The sequence below is a fragment of the Berghia stephanieae genome, chromosome 11 (assembly GCF_034508935.2).
Source record: "Berghia stephanieae isolate SIO BIC M18660-M18661 chromosome 11, UCSD_Bste_1.3, whole genome shotgun sequence".
Lineage (NCBI taxonomy): Eukaryota > Metazoa > Mollusca > Gastropoda > Nudibranchia > Aeolidiidae > Berghia > Berghia stephanieae.
The window spans coordinates 19,697,205-19,710,099 of record NC_088370.1 but is presented as its reverse complement, the minus strand read 5'-3'; the positions used below and the strand labels follow the sequence as shown (position 1 = coordinate 19,710,099).

The following is a 12,895-nucleotide window of genomic DNA, read 5'->3' as shown; positions in this document are numbered from 1 at the left end:
GCCTGTTAGGCGATATTACAAATTTTTGTTTGGACAAAGACAACGCTGCTAACGGCCAGGTACTCGTTTTACACCTGAGTCCGGTGAGAGAATGTGAGTAAAGAGCCTTCTCCAAGGACTCAACTATGCGCCGAACGCGAGGCTCGAACCCACAACCTTCCGATCCGAAAGCGAGTGTCATACCGCTAGACCACATAGCCGCACAGATTTCTGGCCAAGATTGCAAATACGTGTTTTATCAGAGGGCGAAACCATTGTTCTTATCATTATTCATACGAATGGGGTGGGCTACCACTATTGTAAATGCAATTGTTAATTGTTTGAATTGCACGATCTACCACTTATAGCACGGATACGTCCCGGCCCGTTGTAAACCCTATCTATCTCTTCATTGTATGTTGTAGATTGTACATCTTATTATATAATCTGCATTTGTTTTACTCACTTCGGATCTTGAGTTCTTGAGTGACACAATGTCATAAAAGGGCATTACAAAAATTGAGTTTCTTTATTAAAACGACCAGAGAATGAAAAGGTTCATACGTTGCGATGTTATCTATTCTTTATTGAAGTGGATTCGTCTTATGATACGATTTGTGTTGTTTCTTTAATAACCTCGAACTTGAATAGAATAATTAAGATTATTGATTCAACATCATAAAAGGAGTTTATTTTTGGTTTCTCTTTTAAAAAGACCAGAGGAAGATAAGTCAGAAATTTAATGATCCTTTAGTACCAGAGAAGTGACAGCTTGTGGAATGAGTCTTGCTAAAAACTCCAGTTACCCTCAAAACCAAACTGGTGATTTAGTAAGTTACTATTGCTATATCTTCATTACCAATTAATTCAATTAGAAGCGTCATCATCTCCACCATGGGAAGCTATGAAATGTCATCGTTCTTTACTCCAGACGATACAACACAAACAAATGCTAGTACCATTTCAGATCTTGCAATGGTCACAACCGCCGGGATGTTTGGAACTACAGAAACTGACCGTTTTGCTAACATAATTACCACAGCGACCTCTGACCTTTACATTACTTCCACTATTGACCACAATGACGACAACAATGCCCATTACGTCAACATGACCAAACAAGAGATTCAGGAATATTTAGAGAAACTCGAGAATGGTGAAATTCTACTGTACATTCCGGCGATCATATTCTTAGTAATTGTAGCAGTGGTGGGATTTTTCGGGAATATTCTGGTGCTCATGGTCTACAATTCCAAGAAAAAGAAAAACCCCACGTCGATATTAATCATGGCCTTAGCTGCATTCGATTTGTTTTCCAATGTTTTATGCATTCCAGGTAGGAGATACGTATACGATGAGATTATACAATATTGCTGTTGGTCCTTATGCTGTTGTTCTTGTTGTTGTTGTTTTGTTCTCTTGACGATGTTGTCATTCTTATTTGTTCTTGTTGTTCTTGTTGTGCTTCCTATTCCTTTTCATCATCATCATCATCATCATCATCATCATCATCATCATCATCATCATCATCATCATCATCATCATCATCATCATCATCTTCTTCTTCTTCTTCTTCTTCTTCTTCTTCCTTCTAATTCTCCTCCTCCTCCTCCTCCTCCTCCTCCTCCTCCTCCTCCTCCTCCTCCTCCTCCTCCTTACACGCAATCTCCACCAATGCTTACAATAGTATATAAAATCGCACCCATACACTTCCCTTGTAAGACCGAATTTACAATATGCACATACCACATACGAAAACTTACATTACCGAAATAGAAAAAGGTCAAAGAAGATCAGCTCGTTTTACTACAGGTTGCAGGTCGAGAGAGGAAGGTTGCGTGTCAAATGCACTAGATCAGCTACAAGAAAAAAAAGAAGAAGCAAGACTTATACAGATGACAAAAATCGTAAACGGACACAGCACATCTTGCCTCAGGCCACAACAAAACACACACTCAACAAGAAACAACCGCAGCAGAAAATTTACAAAACCACAGACAAGGATAAGTTCAGCTTCTTTCCTCGATCCATTGATGATTGGAACAAATTGCCAAAGACGGTCGATAAACAGCTTATCCCCCAGTCCTTTAGACAGACACTTTTACTGTTTTGTTAATGGTTTACGTGGATTTAATGTACACAATTTGGAACTGTAAATAACATTTGCACAATGGACAGGAATTCTCGTGCATCTTAAGATATTGGATATTGGATTGGATGTTGTGCAAATACAAACTGGCTCATCACCACGAAAATTCTGATCACCCCATTGCTATCCGTCACACTTTCAATGACGCATGCCTTCGTATGCACCTTATCATAAAAGCAAACACATTCTTTGAGCCTCGAAGTGTCCCTACCCCCATGGACAACCGAATAGCATGGGATCTGGAATCAGAAAGATTGCGCCTCGATGACCCTGTATCGAGCAGAAATAAGTCCCGGCAAATCTTGTTCGTAGCTTCCATGACTTTGGACAGAGCTGCATATACGAGTTGGAAGTCGGTTTGAAGGGGAACGCCTCGAAACTGGGGGAGAAGTTGCCAGGCTTTTCCACCAGCAAGAGACATTGTGTGGCAGCCAATCGGCTTTTGTCGAGAATCTGCCTCACAGCACGCTCATTTCATCACTGGGGGGGGGGGGGGGGGGGGGGGGTCGCCACCTGTCCAACATATACCCGTTGTGTTCAAGCACCCAAAATCGCAGGTACCTAGTTGAATAGTGCGCTCTGACGAAGCTTCCGGGCGGGTTCGCGACCGTATTCGATTGCCGTGATGAGTTTGTGTCCTGGATAGATCGCCATAAAATTGTAGTGTGAGACCCAGGAGAAGCAGTGGCGTGACATGCTTACAGTATAAGGTGGTGCCAGAATCAGAAGAAAATGACTAAAAACATGCTATATTTGAAAATACAATAAAAAGAAAAAAAATTAAGGAAAGACTTAAACAAATTAGTAAGAAACTGTATATATACCAGTTCTCAGTTTTTTGGGGTTTTTATTTAATGCTGCAATCCATTTTTAAAAGATGGATGCGGTGCCAGGCACCAAATCAACCAATACAGCCACGCCCCTGAGGAGAAGGTTTGCATTTTCTATAAAGGTCATGAAAAGTAGTGTAGACCTGGATGACCCAAGCCACTCGGACACCTGTTTGGACCGGAATTTAGTTCATGCATATCAGGGCGGGTCGCAATGGCCCCATTGGATAAGGGTATAGGGAATGAGATAGCGGAAGAGTAGCGTCCCTTGATTGGACGTCACCTTACAGAGAGAACGTCAAAATGGTTTTGGGCATGCGTCTTTCTCGTCCTCGCTTTCGGTGAAGTGTCTCATGCCGCTTTCACCGGAAGCGAGGACGAGAGACGCATGCGCACAACCAACTTGACGTTCTCTGTCTAATATCTTTTCCGCCGGTGATGTCCAATTAAGGGACGCTACTCTTCAGCTAATCTCATAGGCTATAACCCATTGATCACTTTCAGTCCATAACTGTATGTCAAGCTGCTCAAATATATGTTGCTACTTTTTATGTTTATGATTAATTTATCCCATATTCTCTTGTTTCCAGGTGATGTGAACGAAACCCTGAAGTCGTGGACCTTCACCAATTCCATTCAGTGCAGATTTTTTACTTACGCAACTCTGTCCACAACTATCATCTCTGCTTATTTTCTCCTGGCCCTTGCCGTTGTCAGGTATGTGGATGATGATAATAATAATAATAATAATAATAATAATAATAATAATAATAATAATAATAATAATAATAATAATAATAATAATAATAATAATAATAATAATAATAACATTGACAATAATAACATTAACAATAATAACAACAATAATATTGGGAAGGGAGTGGAAGAGGCAAAGAATAACTCCCAACTTGACTTGATATCATTACTTGTGGGGATATTGCTCTACCTATGTGAATAACTATTAGGATCTGAATATATATCGAGTCGAAACTTTAAAACATCGGTTATGTAATGTAGATTGTTTTATAGAGGTTTGTGTTGATGCTTACCGCCAGGTAAGGACATAATTGAGTTAGCACTTGGTCACATAATATTCAAAAATTGTTAGATATCGGGTTGGTTGGTTGCTAATAATTGAATTCATATTAAAACCTCGGTTAAGTAGTGACATGTTATTGAGGAAAATGAATATAATTGCTTGATGTAATAAAACCTAAGGTGTTACAGTTCTGGCCATTTTATATTTTACATCCTTTTTTGACATCTGAATTTCCCAGAAATGACACTGTTTTGACAAGAAGGATGAAATAAAATGTTTTCTTTTTAAAACCATTTTCGTTTACAGATACAGAAAAATCTGTCGGCCATTCGGTAGAACGTTAACTACAAGTCAAGCCAAGATTCTGAGTGTAAGCATTGCCATCTTTGGATGGGTAGTATCGATACCATACGGGATACTCAATGGAACTCGCACCAGACCGACTCCCCGATCCGGAATAGTTGGACACGATTGCAGTATTGATGACGATTACGTTGATACGAAATGGCCGATGGTGAACGGCGCTTTCATCTTTTTCTTATACTTAGCTGGTTTTGTTTCCCTCGTGGTGCTCTATACTTTCATCGGAATTCAAGCTCACAGACACAAGAAATTCAACAGGCAATTCACTGTCAACAAAGCACCCTCTTCAACAGTAGCAAACTCTATGACGTTAAGCTCTACGGAAGTTACTTTAGACAACATTGATGAAGGCGGTTTGTCCAGTACCGTGGCTTTAACAAAAGATGTCAAGAATCCTGAAGAGGCAATGATATGTCACATTCTGGACTCCAAGATGCAAGACGTTTCGAAGCTAGAAGAAAACTATGTGTTAGGGGATTCTGAAAAGGGTGAGATTACTGTCGTGGAAGAGACAATAAAGACATACAATGATACAACTGCAATAAAGTTGGATATTGACAAAGACGCCGATAGGAATTATATGAAAATGAGCGAGGATGAGAACGTAATATCGGCCAAGAGTGACAGTAAGACGCTGTTATACAACACTAATGCTGTTGTGTCATTTTTGGAAAGTTCAGTGGAGACGAAAAACGATCTTGAAGATAACGGCGGTGGTGAGGAGGGGAAGGAAATAGCTGGAGCTTCAGATATAACAAGCGATAGTATTGAAAGTGATGGAGATGCGATTAATGAGTCGAGGATACTCGCTGAAAACGCAGGGAATTTTAACAAAGGGACTTCTATTACCTTTCGAAAAAACTTGAAGAAAAAGCCCCATGGATTAGCAGATAAATATTTGAGAAAAAAAGACAATGCCTCTAAAAATAATCATCGCGGTAACATCATTAACAAAACAACCTTAATGTTGATTGCAATTACTTCCGTTTTTGGTTTGAGCTATGTCCCTTACTTCATTTTTGACTTTTACCGATTATCTCAACCAACAAGGTTCAAGGCAATGGGTCCTACAGAGTTGATTCTGTATCGGCTACTCCGGCGTTTGCCGTACATAAATACTGCAGTCAATGCTATCATATACAGTATCTGTAACGAAATATTCAGGAGAGATGCAGTTGCAATGTTTCATCGTATTCGTCAGGGTTGCCCTTGTTTGAACGTTGCCTCCTATGCTCTCTAGTTGAACAAAAACTCGATTTCACGCATCTTCCTGTATGCGATCTTGCTCTAAATCAGTGATTTATATCCCATACTATTTTATTATGCTTTTATCTTTCCTCTCTCTTTTAACTTGCATCAATAACGTGTTTTTTGTGTGGTATTTTAACAGTTAGAGACTACCGTAAAAGCCATTAAAAACCCAAAAATATAAAATCCCTAGGGCAGCGCCTTGTGGTACTTCCCAATAGAATGGGACCTCTTCCTGCACTATTAGGAAGTGACATTTTGGAAGAAGTCAGAACTGATGATGACATTAAGCCGATGCCACACATTTCGATTTTGAACCAGAATCAAAAGCTTTCGAGAAGTCCAGAAATGTTATGTCGGCCTGAGTGTTTGCGTTTTTAGAGGCAAGAAAGTTTTTACTTCTATCATTTACAAAGGTGTTTCACAGGAGTATCCTAACCGGTACTTATGATGTGATTTCTTCCTGATTGGTTAGGCTTGTTTTTATGTGAAGTACATGCTCCAGTACTTCGGAGGTGACGGATATTTAAGAAAATGGGCTTTAGTCTTCAGCAACGTTTCTGTCAGTTAACATAGACTCTCAAATCAGCTCTGAATGAGTACCGGCCTGTTGCCAAAGAGGTTTTATTATAAGACCTTTAGTACGCACAGTTAGTCTTGAGCATGGTAACTATATCAAACTGCGCTATGTAGATTTGTATGCTTATTTATTTATTTGATTTATTCTATCGTTAGTTCTTTAACCCTCTCCTTACCATGCACAGGAAAATTGTCACAAACGTTACGATGCAAACAACATTTATCTCATTCTTATATCTTTTGTGTATCACAAATATAAAAGAAAATGTTTTGTTATAACTATGAAATGGACACTGTGTTGTAGAGCTCAATTTGCTGAGCAGTAACATGTATAGAATGTACTTGTTGCTTTTCTGTTTGAGTAAGATAAATATAATTTTGTGTTGGGTGGGTGGGTGGGAACTTTCAGGGACAATTCTGAATTTGGCTGGTGAGGAAAAGAGTCAATATAACTAAATGATTCGAGTAGAAATAACTCATTAATATTTCTTTTGATTTTGTATAACTATATATTAAACTGATTCAAATTGAAATATCTCTTTTTTTATTTTTGTATCGGTATAATTTTAGATTCATTTGAGGAAGTACAATTCAAAACGTGCTAAGTCATATTATTCTGATAGAAAATGAGTTAAAAACTTCTAGCAAAATATTGGACAGGTTACATCCCCAGAGAAATTATTTCCTTCTTAAAAAGCACTAATTATATGAACAGAATTTGCAGTTTTTTCTCTGACTGAAAATGCGACCGAGTACGTTTTGAAAATTACCTCCTCATTTGCTTCAAATAGTAACATCCATTCATTTGACCCAAATAGTAACATCTATTCATTTGACCCAAATAGAAAAATCTATTCATTTGACCCAAATAGTAACATCTATTCATTTGATCCAAATAGTGACATCTAACTTAATTTTTGTTTTAGTGGAACTATACATTATTTTAATTGAAATAGAAACATCTAATTTAGATTTTGTATTAGTGTAGTTATATATTCATGTTATTCAAATAGAAACATCTAATTTAGATTTTTGCATTAGTGTAGATATATCTATCTATCTATCTATCTATCTATCTATCTATCTATCTATCTATCTATCTATCTATCTATCTATCTATCTATCTATCTATATATATATATATATATATTCATGTGATTCAAATAGAAACATTTCATTGAAGTGTACTATTTATATAGATTTTATTCTCTTTTGCCTTAAATAGAAAAATCGAATGTAAATCTTCATATTGAAATAGTTCACTAGCTTTAAATTAAAACAACTCATTTAGATTGTTTTGGTATTGGCTAAACTGTATATTAAATTGCATCAAATGGAAACACTTTATTAAAAATCATTGTTATAGCCGTATATTTAATTGTTTCAAATGAAATCGCCTTATTTAGAGTTTTTGGTATGGGCATGACTACAATATATATTCAATTGTTTGAAATAGAAAAACCTTATTGAGATATCCTTGTGTCGGTACGCTAGATATATATTTAATTTGTTTAAAAAGTATCCGACTAATTTAGACTTTTTTGTTGTTATAACTACATATTCAATTGGTAAAAAAAAACACACACACCTTACTTAGATTTTTATGTTGTTATAACTATAAATTTAATTGTTAAAAAAAAACACCTTATTTAGATTTTTGTGTTGCTATAAATACATATTCAATTGTTTAAAAAACACACACACCTTATTAAGATTTTTGTGCTGCTATAACTACATATTCAATTGTTTAAAAACACACACACCTTATTTAGATTTTTTTGCTGCTATAACTACATATTCAATTGTTTAAAAACACACACACCTTATTAAGATTTTTGTGCTGCTATAACTACATATTCAATTGTTTAAAAACACACACACCTTATTTAGATTTTTGTGTTGCTATAACTACATATTCAATTATTTAAAAAAAACACACACCTTATTTAGATTTTTGTGTTGCTATAACTACATTTTCAATTATTAAAAAAACCCCCAACAAACTAACACCTTATTTAGATTTTAATAGTGTATTGTTATATATATTCAATTGTTTAAGATGAGGACACATGATTAGGATTTTCGTATGAGTAACATTAAAAATTAAATAGCTTTATGAAGATACATCTCATTAAATATTCTCTCTATGGCTTTTTGCTACGCATGATCAGATGTCGTCGCATAGATATTCCATGTTTGGAAGAGCATAGATATAATCCATTTAATTTTACAAACGTGTGATGACAACAGGACTCACCCTTGTTGTCCAAAGGGAGATACTGTCTTCTATCCCCTTATATCTGTTTTACAACTAGTTTTCTGTCTTTGTCTTGGAATGAGATTACTTGGTTCTGTCCAGGCCCTCGCTGAGAGGGAAACAGTCAAATGTATAGTTAGTTTTGGGAGATGATATTTTTTTCCTTGTAAATCATCTCTCTGTTCTGCAGTGTATTATGTCTTGTTTACATATTATTTATGAATTTGAAACATTTGAGAGTATTCCTCTTAGTGGGGATCTGTGCTTGTGTCTGGATGAGACGTTTAGATGATCTCAAGCTAAGCACTTTGATAGTATGCTCATCGAGTCTATATCTGTTTTCTATTTGAACAAATTCCCCTTTTGACTTCCCTTTTCTTGGGTGCTTTAATTATAATTCTAGAACTTTTTACTATCCCATTTTCTTCTTTTTTACTGGCGCTGATATGACCTGAATGTGTGGCAAGCGCCGTAAAACCCTTAAAAACAAACAAACAAACAAACAAACAAACCTGTCAGTCTGACAGTACTCGATGAATAACCAATGGGCATGATCTATAGATAGTTCGAAGATGACGTCACTCAGGCCTTTGTTATTGTTTTTGCCATCCGCGTTTGTGAGTTGTTCTCACTAAACTGTATTAACCAGACTATAAAAGTTCATGGTTACACAGAGTTTGTGTGTTGGTCCGTTATACTTCCGGATGGCAATGTTGTGAACTCCTTGGCCAAGCGCATTCTATCTATATTACATTTCCATGTGCTCGAGGTCATTGGTCACATTGCAATGTGTGCTCAAAATGCCTCACAAAGAGAAAAGTGTTCACAGTTTTTGAAATATCTAACATCACGATTGGTCATTTTGTTCAGCTTGACACATGTGTATGTTTATAACTTTCAAAAACAAAGCAGCGTGTTTATATTTATTCAGAAATATCTAATCGTTAGACAGCAACATATCATGTGATCGATGACTCGGTTGGACGAAAACCTGAATATAGATCGTTCCCATTCCGAGCATTATAAAATTAATGAGTAAAAATCAACTCATTTGCATGCGTGTGTTGCAGACTGTGTAAGTAGTCGTTGAATGTGTCGGCTGCTCTCTTGTAGTGTCACTTAGTGTACTTGACATTTGCTGGACGTAATAATTGTTGTACGTGCGTGCATTGATAGTAAGCACTTGGCTAAGAAGCTCATAACATTCCCTTCCGGAAGTATAACGGACCAACACACAAAACTGTGTATATCCATGAATGTTTATAGTCAGGTCAATACAGTTCGGTGAGCATTAATCATAAACGCGGATGACAAAAATCAATAACAAAAACCAGAGTGACGTCATCTTCGAACTATCTATTTTGAGTGTTTCAATTGTACATATTTCGTATTGAATGTGTCAATTGTTGTGTGTGTGTGTGTGTGTGTGTGTGTGTGTGTGTGTTAACTGTTGTACATAGCTTGTGTTAAACATGGCAATTTTTGTACAATAAACCATTGCTCATTCTATCGTAATATTATTCATCGTCATTATATTTGCAGTTGTAGTTCATCATTGTTACGAACGCCTTTATGATATATTATCATCCATTAAATAGTATGTGATATGTTTGTCTTTGTCTTCGTGACGACGAAGAGGAGGAGGGGGAGAATAATAATAATAATAATAATAATAATAATAATAATAATAATAATAAATAATAATAATAATAATAATAATAATAATATAATAATAATAATAATAATAATAATAGTAAGAAGAAGAAGAAGACTACTTACTACTACTACTACTACTACTACTACTACTACTACTACTACTACTACTACTACTACTACTACTACTACTACTACTTCTACTACTACCACTAACTACTACTACTACTACTACTACTACTACTACTACTACTACTACTACTACTACTACTACTACTACTACTACTACTACTACTACACTACTTCTACTACTACACACTACTACTACTACTACTACTACTACTACTACTATACTACTACTACTACTAACTACTACTACTTACTAACTACTATACTACTACTACTACTACTACACATACTACTACTACTACTACTATACTACTACTACTACTACTACTACTACTACTACATACTACTACTACTACTACTACTAACTACTACTACACTACTACTACTACTACTACTACTACTACTATACTATACTATACTACTAACTAACTACTACTACTACTTACTACTATACTACTACTACTACTACTACTACTACTATACTACTACTACTACTACTACTACTATACTACTACTACTATACTACTCTAACTACTACATACTACTACTATACTTACTATACTCTATACTATATACTTATACTACTACTACTACTATACTATACTACTATCTACTACTTATTATATTTATATTATATTATTTTATTATTATTATTATTATTATTATATTATTATTATTATTATTATTATTATTATTATTATTATTATTATTATTATTATTATTATTATTATTATTATTATTTTAATTATTATCACTTTTATTGCAAAGTACAAAATCCCACATATCTTTCCTTTTTTATATAAATTCAATTTTCAGCGTCAAGGACAACCCGACCAACCACTTAGAGGCGACAAATTACATTTTTCTCTTCCTTGTTGTATTTTTTCCCGAGTAAAACACGACTTTTTTTCCCAATATCTCGAGTCCAAGGAGTAGATTAGATGTACACAAGGATGTGTTGCACGCTGACAAATTTCGATAAAATGCTTTTTTTAAAAAGAATTTTGGCAAAAATGTTTGACTCAAAGATGGACCAATCGAACTGACCCTCAAGTTGCCATAAAGTCCACAGTCCGATACTTTGTTTGAAGGTTTAGATTGAAAAGTTGTTGACAAGATGTGTTTATTTAAATTGATTGTTATTTGATGTAAAGTTTTTTGGCCAAAGTGATAAGTAAGAGTATTTTTTAAAGTATGATAGTTTTACATCTGGAAAAAAAAACAAAACAATCGAAGACAAATATACATTTTTGGCCAGATATCTCGTCCTTCAAATGTCGTTCTATTAAAATGACCATAGCTTGGCAAAAATTAACTTCCAAACGTGAGACTTAGCGACGTCCCAGGTTTGAGAGGTTTTACAAAGGTGAGGAATATTTGAATCGATCGATATTTGGAAGATGAGGTTTCTGGCCAAAAATATAAATGCATGTTTTATAAGAGAAGAAAAGAATTGTTATTATCATTATTCATAAGGGTTTGGCTAAAGAAGACAAATTTTCACGAAATAATTTCAATTGCAAGGGACAATATTATTATTAATTGTTTTGATTACGCGACATCCCACTTTAAGTACAAATACATCTTGAAACGATGTAAACTCTTGTTAATCTTTTCATTATTGTAGTGTTTACATCTTATGATTACTTTCAGTCTTCATTGTTTTAAGTATTTCTCATCCCGAGTTCTGAGTGACACGATGTTATAAAAAGGACTGTCCAAAAATTGAGAGTAGATTCTTTATTTAATCGATCAAAGGAAGAGAAAGGTCAGATGTAACAATTTTATAAATTCATTGTTGACGTGAATTCATCTTATAATAAAACCTGTGTTGTTGCTTTAATCAGTTCTCATCTTGAATAAAATATTTTAATAGCTTATTGATTCAATATCATAAAAGGAGTTTTTTCGCTTGAGTTTCTTAATTAAAACGACCAGTGGAGATAACAAGTCAGAAGTTTAAGGATCCGTTATTACCAGAGAAGTGACAGCTGGTGGAAACCGAAAATGAGTTTTGCTAATTATACCAGTTACCCTCAAAACCAAACTGGTGATCTATTAGTTAATTTTGCTACATCTACATTACCAATGAATGCAGTTGAAAACGTCACCGCCTCAACCTTGGCAACCTACGCTATGTCATCGTTGTTTCCTTCAGACGATACAACACAAACAAATGCTAGTACCATTTCAGATCTTGCAATGGTCACAACCGCCGGGATGTTTGGAACTACAGAAACTGACCGTTTTGCTAACATAATTACCACAGCGACCTCTGACCTTTACATTACTTCCACTATTGACCACAATGACGACAACAATGCCGATTACGTCAACATGACCAAACAAGAAATTCAGGAATATTTAGACCAACTTCAGAATGAAGATATTTTGTGGAACATTCCGGGGATCATACTCCTCTTAATTATAGCAGTGGTGGGATTTTTCGGGAATATTCTGGTGCTCCTTGTCTACAATTCCAAGAAAAAGAAAAATCCCACGTCGATATTTATCATGGCCTTGGCTGTATTTGATTTGACTTCCAATGTTTTATGCATTCCAGGTAAGAGATGAGGTTTTACAACATTGCTGTTGGTGTTTATGCTGTTGTTGTTGTTGTTATTTGTCTTGTTGTTTTGTTGATGATGTTATTGTTCTTCTTCTTCTTC

The 12,895-nt window shown here is 35.2% G+C and overlaps 2 protein-coding genes across 2 annotated transcripts in view; both read left to right on the top strand.

The window, feature by feature from the left end:
• The first annotated feature begins 436 nt into the window (after positions 1–436).
• On the top strand, positions 437–6,558 carry LOC144957326 (uncharacterized). Its single transcript, XM_078888465.1, has 3 exons — positions 437–1,315; positions 3,549–3,675; positions 4,304–6,558. The coding sequence occupies exons 1-3, from the start codon at positions 874–876 to the stop codon at positions 5,598–5,600; spliced, it is 1,866 nt and encodes a 621-aa protein (XP_078744591.1). The 5' UTR covers positions 437–873; the 3' UTR covers positions 5,601–6,558.
• A 5,273-nt stretch (positions 6,559–11,831) lies between these two features.
• LOC144956635 (uncharacterized) overlaps positions 11,832–12,895 on the top strand; it is a 7,899-nt gene continuing 6,835 nt past the window's right edge. Inside the window, exon 1 of the mRNA XM_078887274.1 lies at positions 11,832–12,789. Coding sequence (XP_078743400.1) covers positions 12,234–12,789 — 556 coding nt within the window. The 5' untranslated portion in view covers positions 11,832–12,233. The remainder of the gene's footprint in view (positions 12,790–12,895) is intronic.

Bases quoted from the DNA above. Each gene is read 5' to 3' on its own strand.
- LOC144957326 (XM_078888465.1), top strand. From the start codon at position 874: ATGGGAAGCTATGAAATGTCATCGTTCTTTACTCCAGACGATACAACA. The intron at 1,316-3,548 runs GTAGGAGATACG...TCTTGTTTCCAG, and splicing joins CAATGTTTTATGCATTCCAG to GTGATGTGAACGAAACCCTG. The intron at 3,676-4,303 runs GTATGTGGATGA...TTTCGTTTACAG, and splicing joins CTGGCCCTTGCCGTTGTCAG to ATACAGAAAAATCTGTCGGC.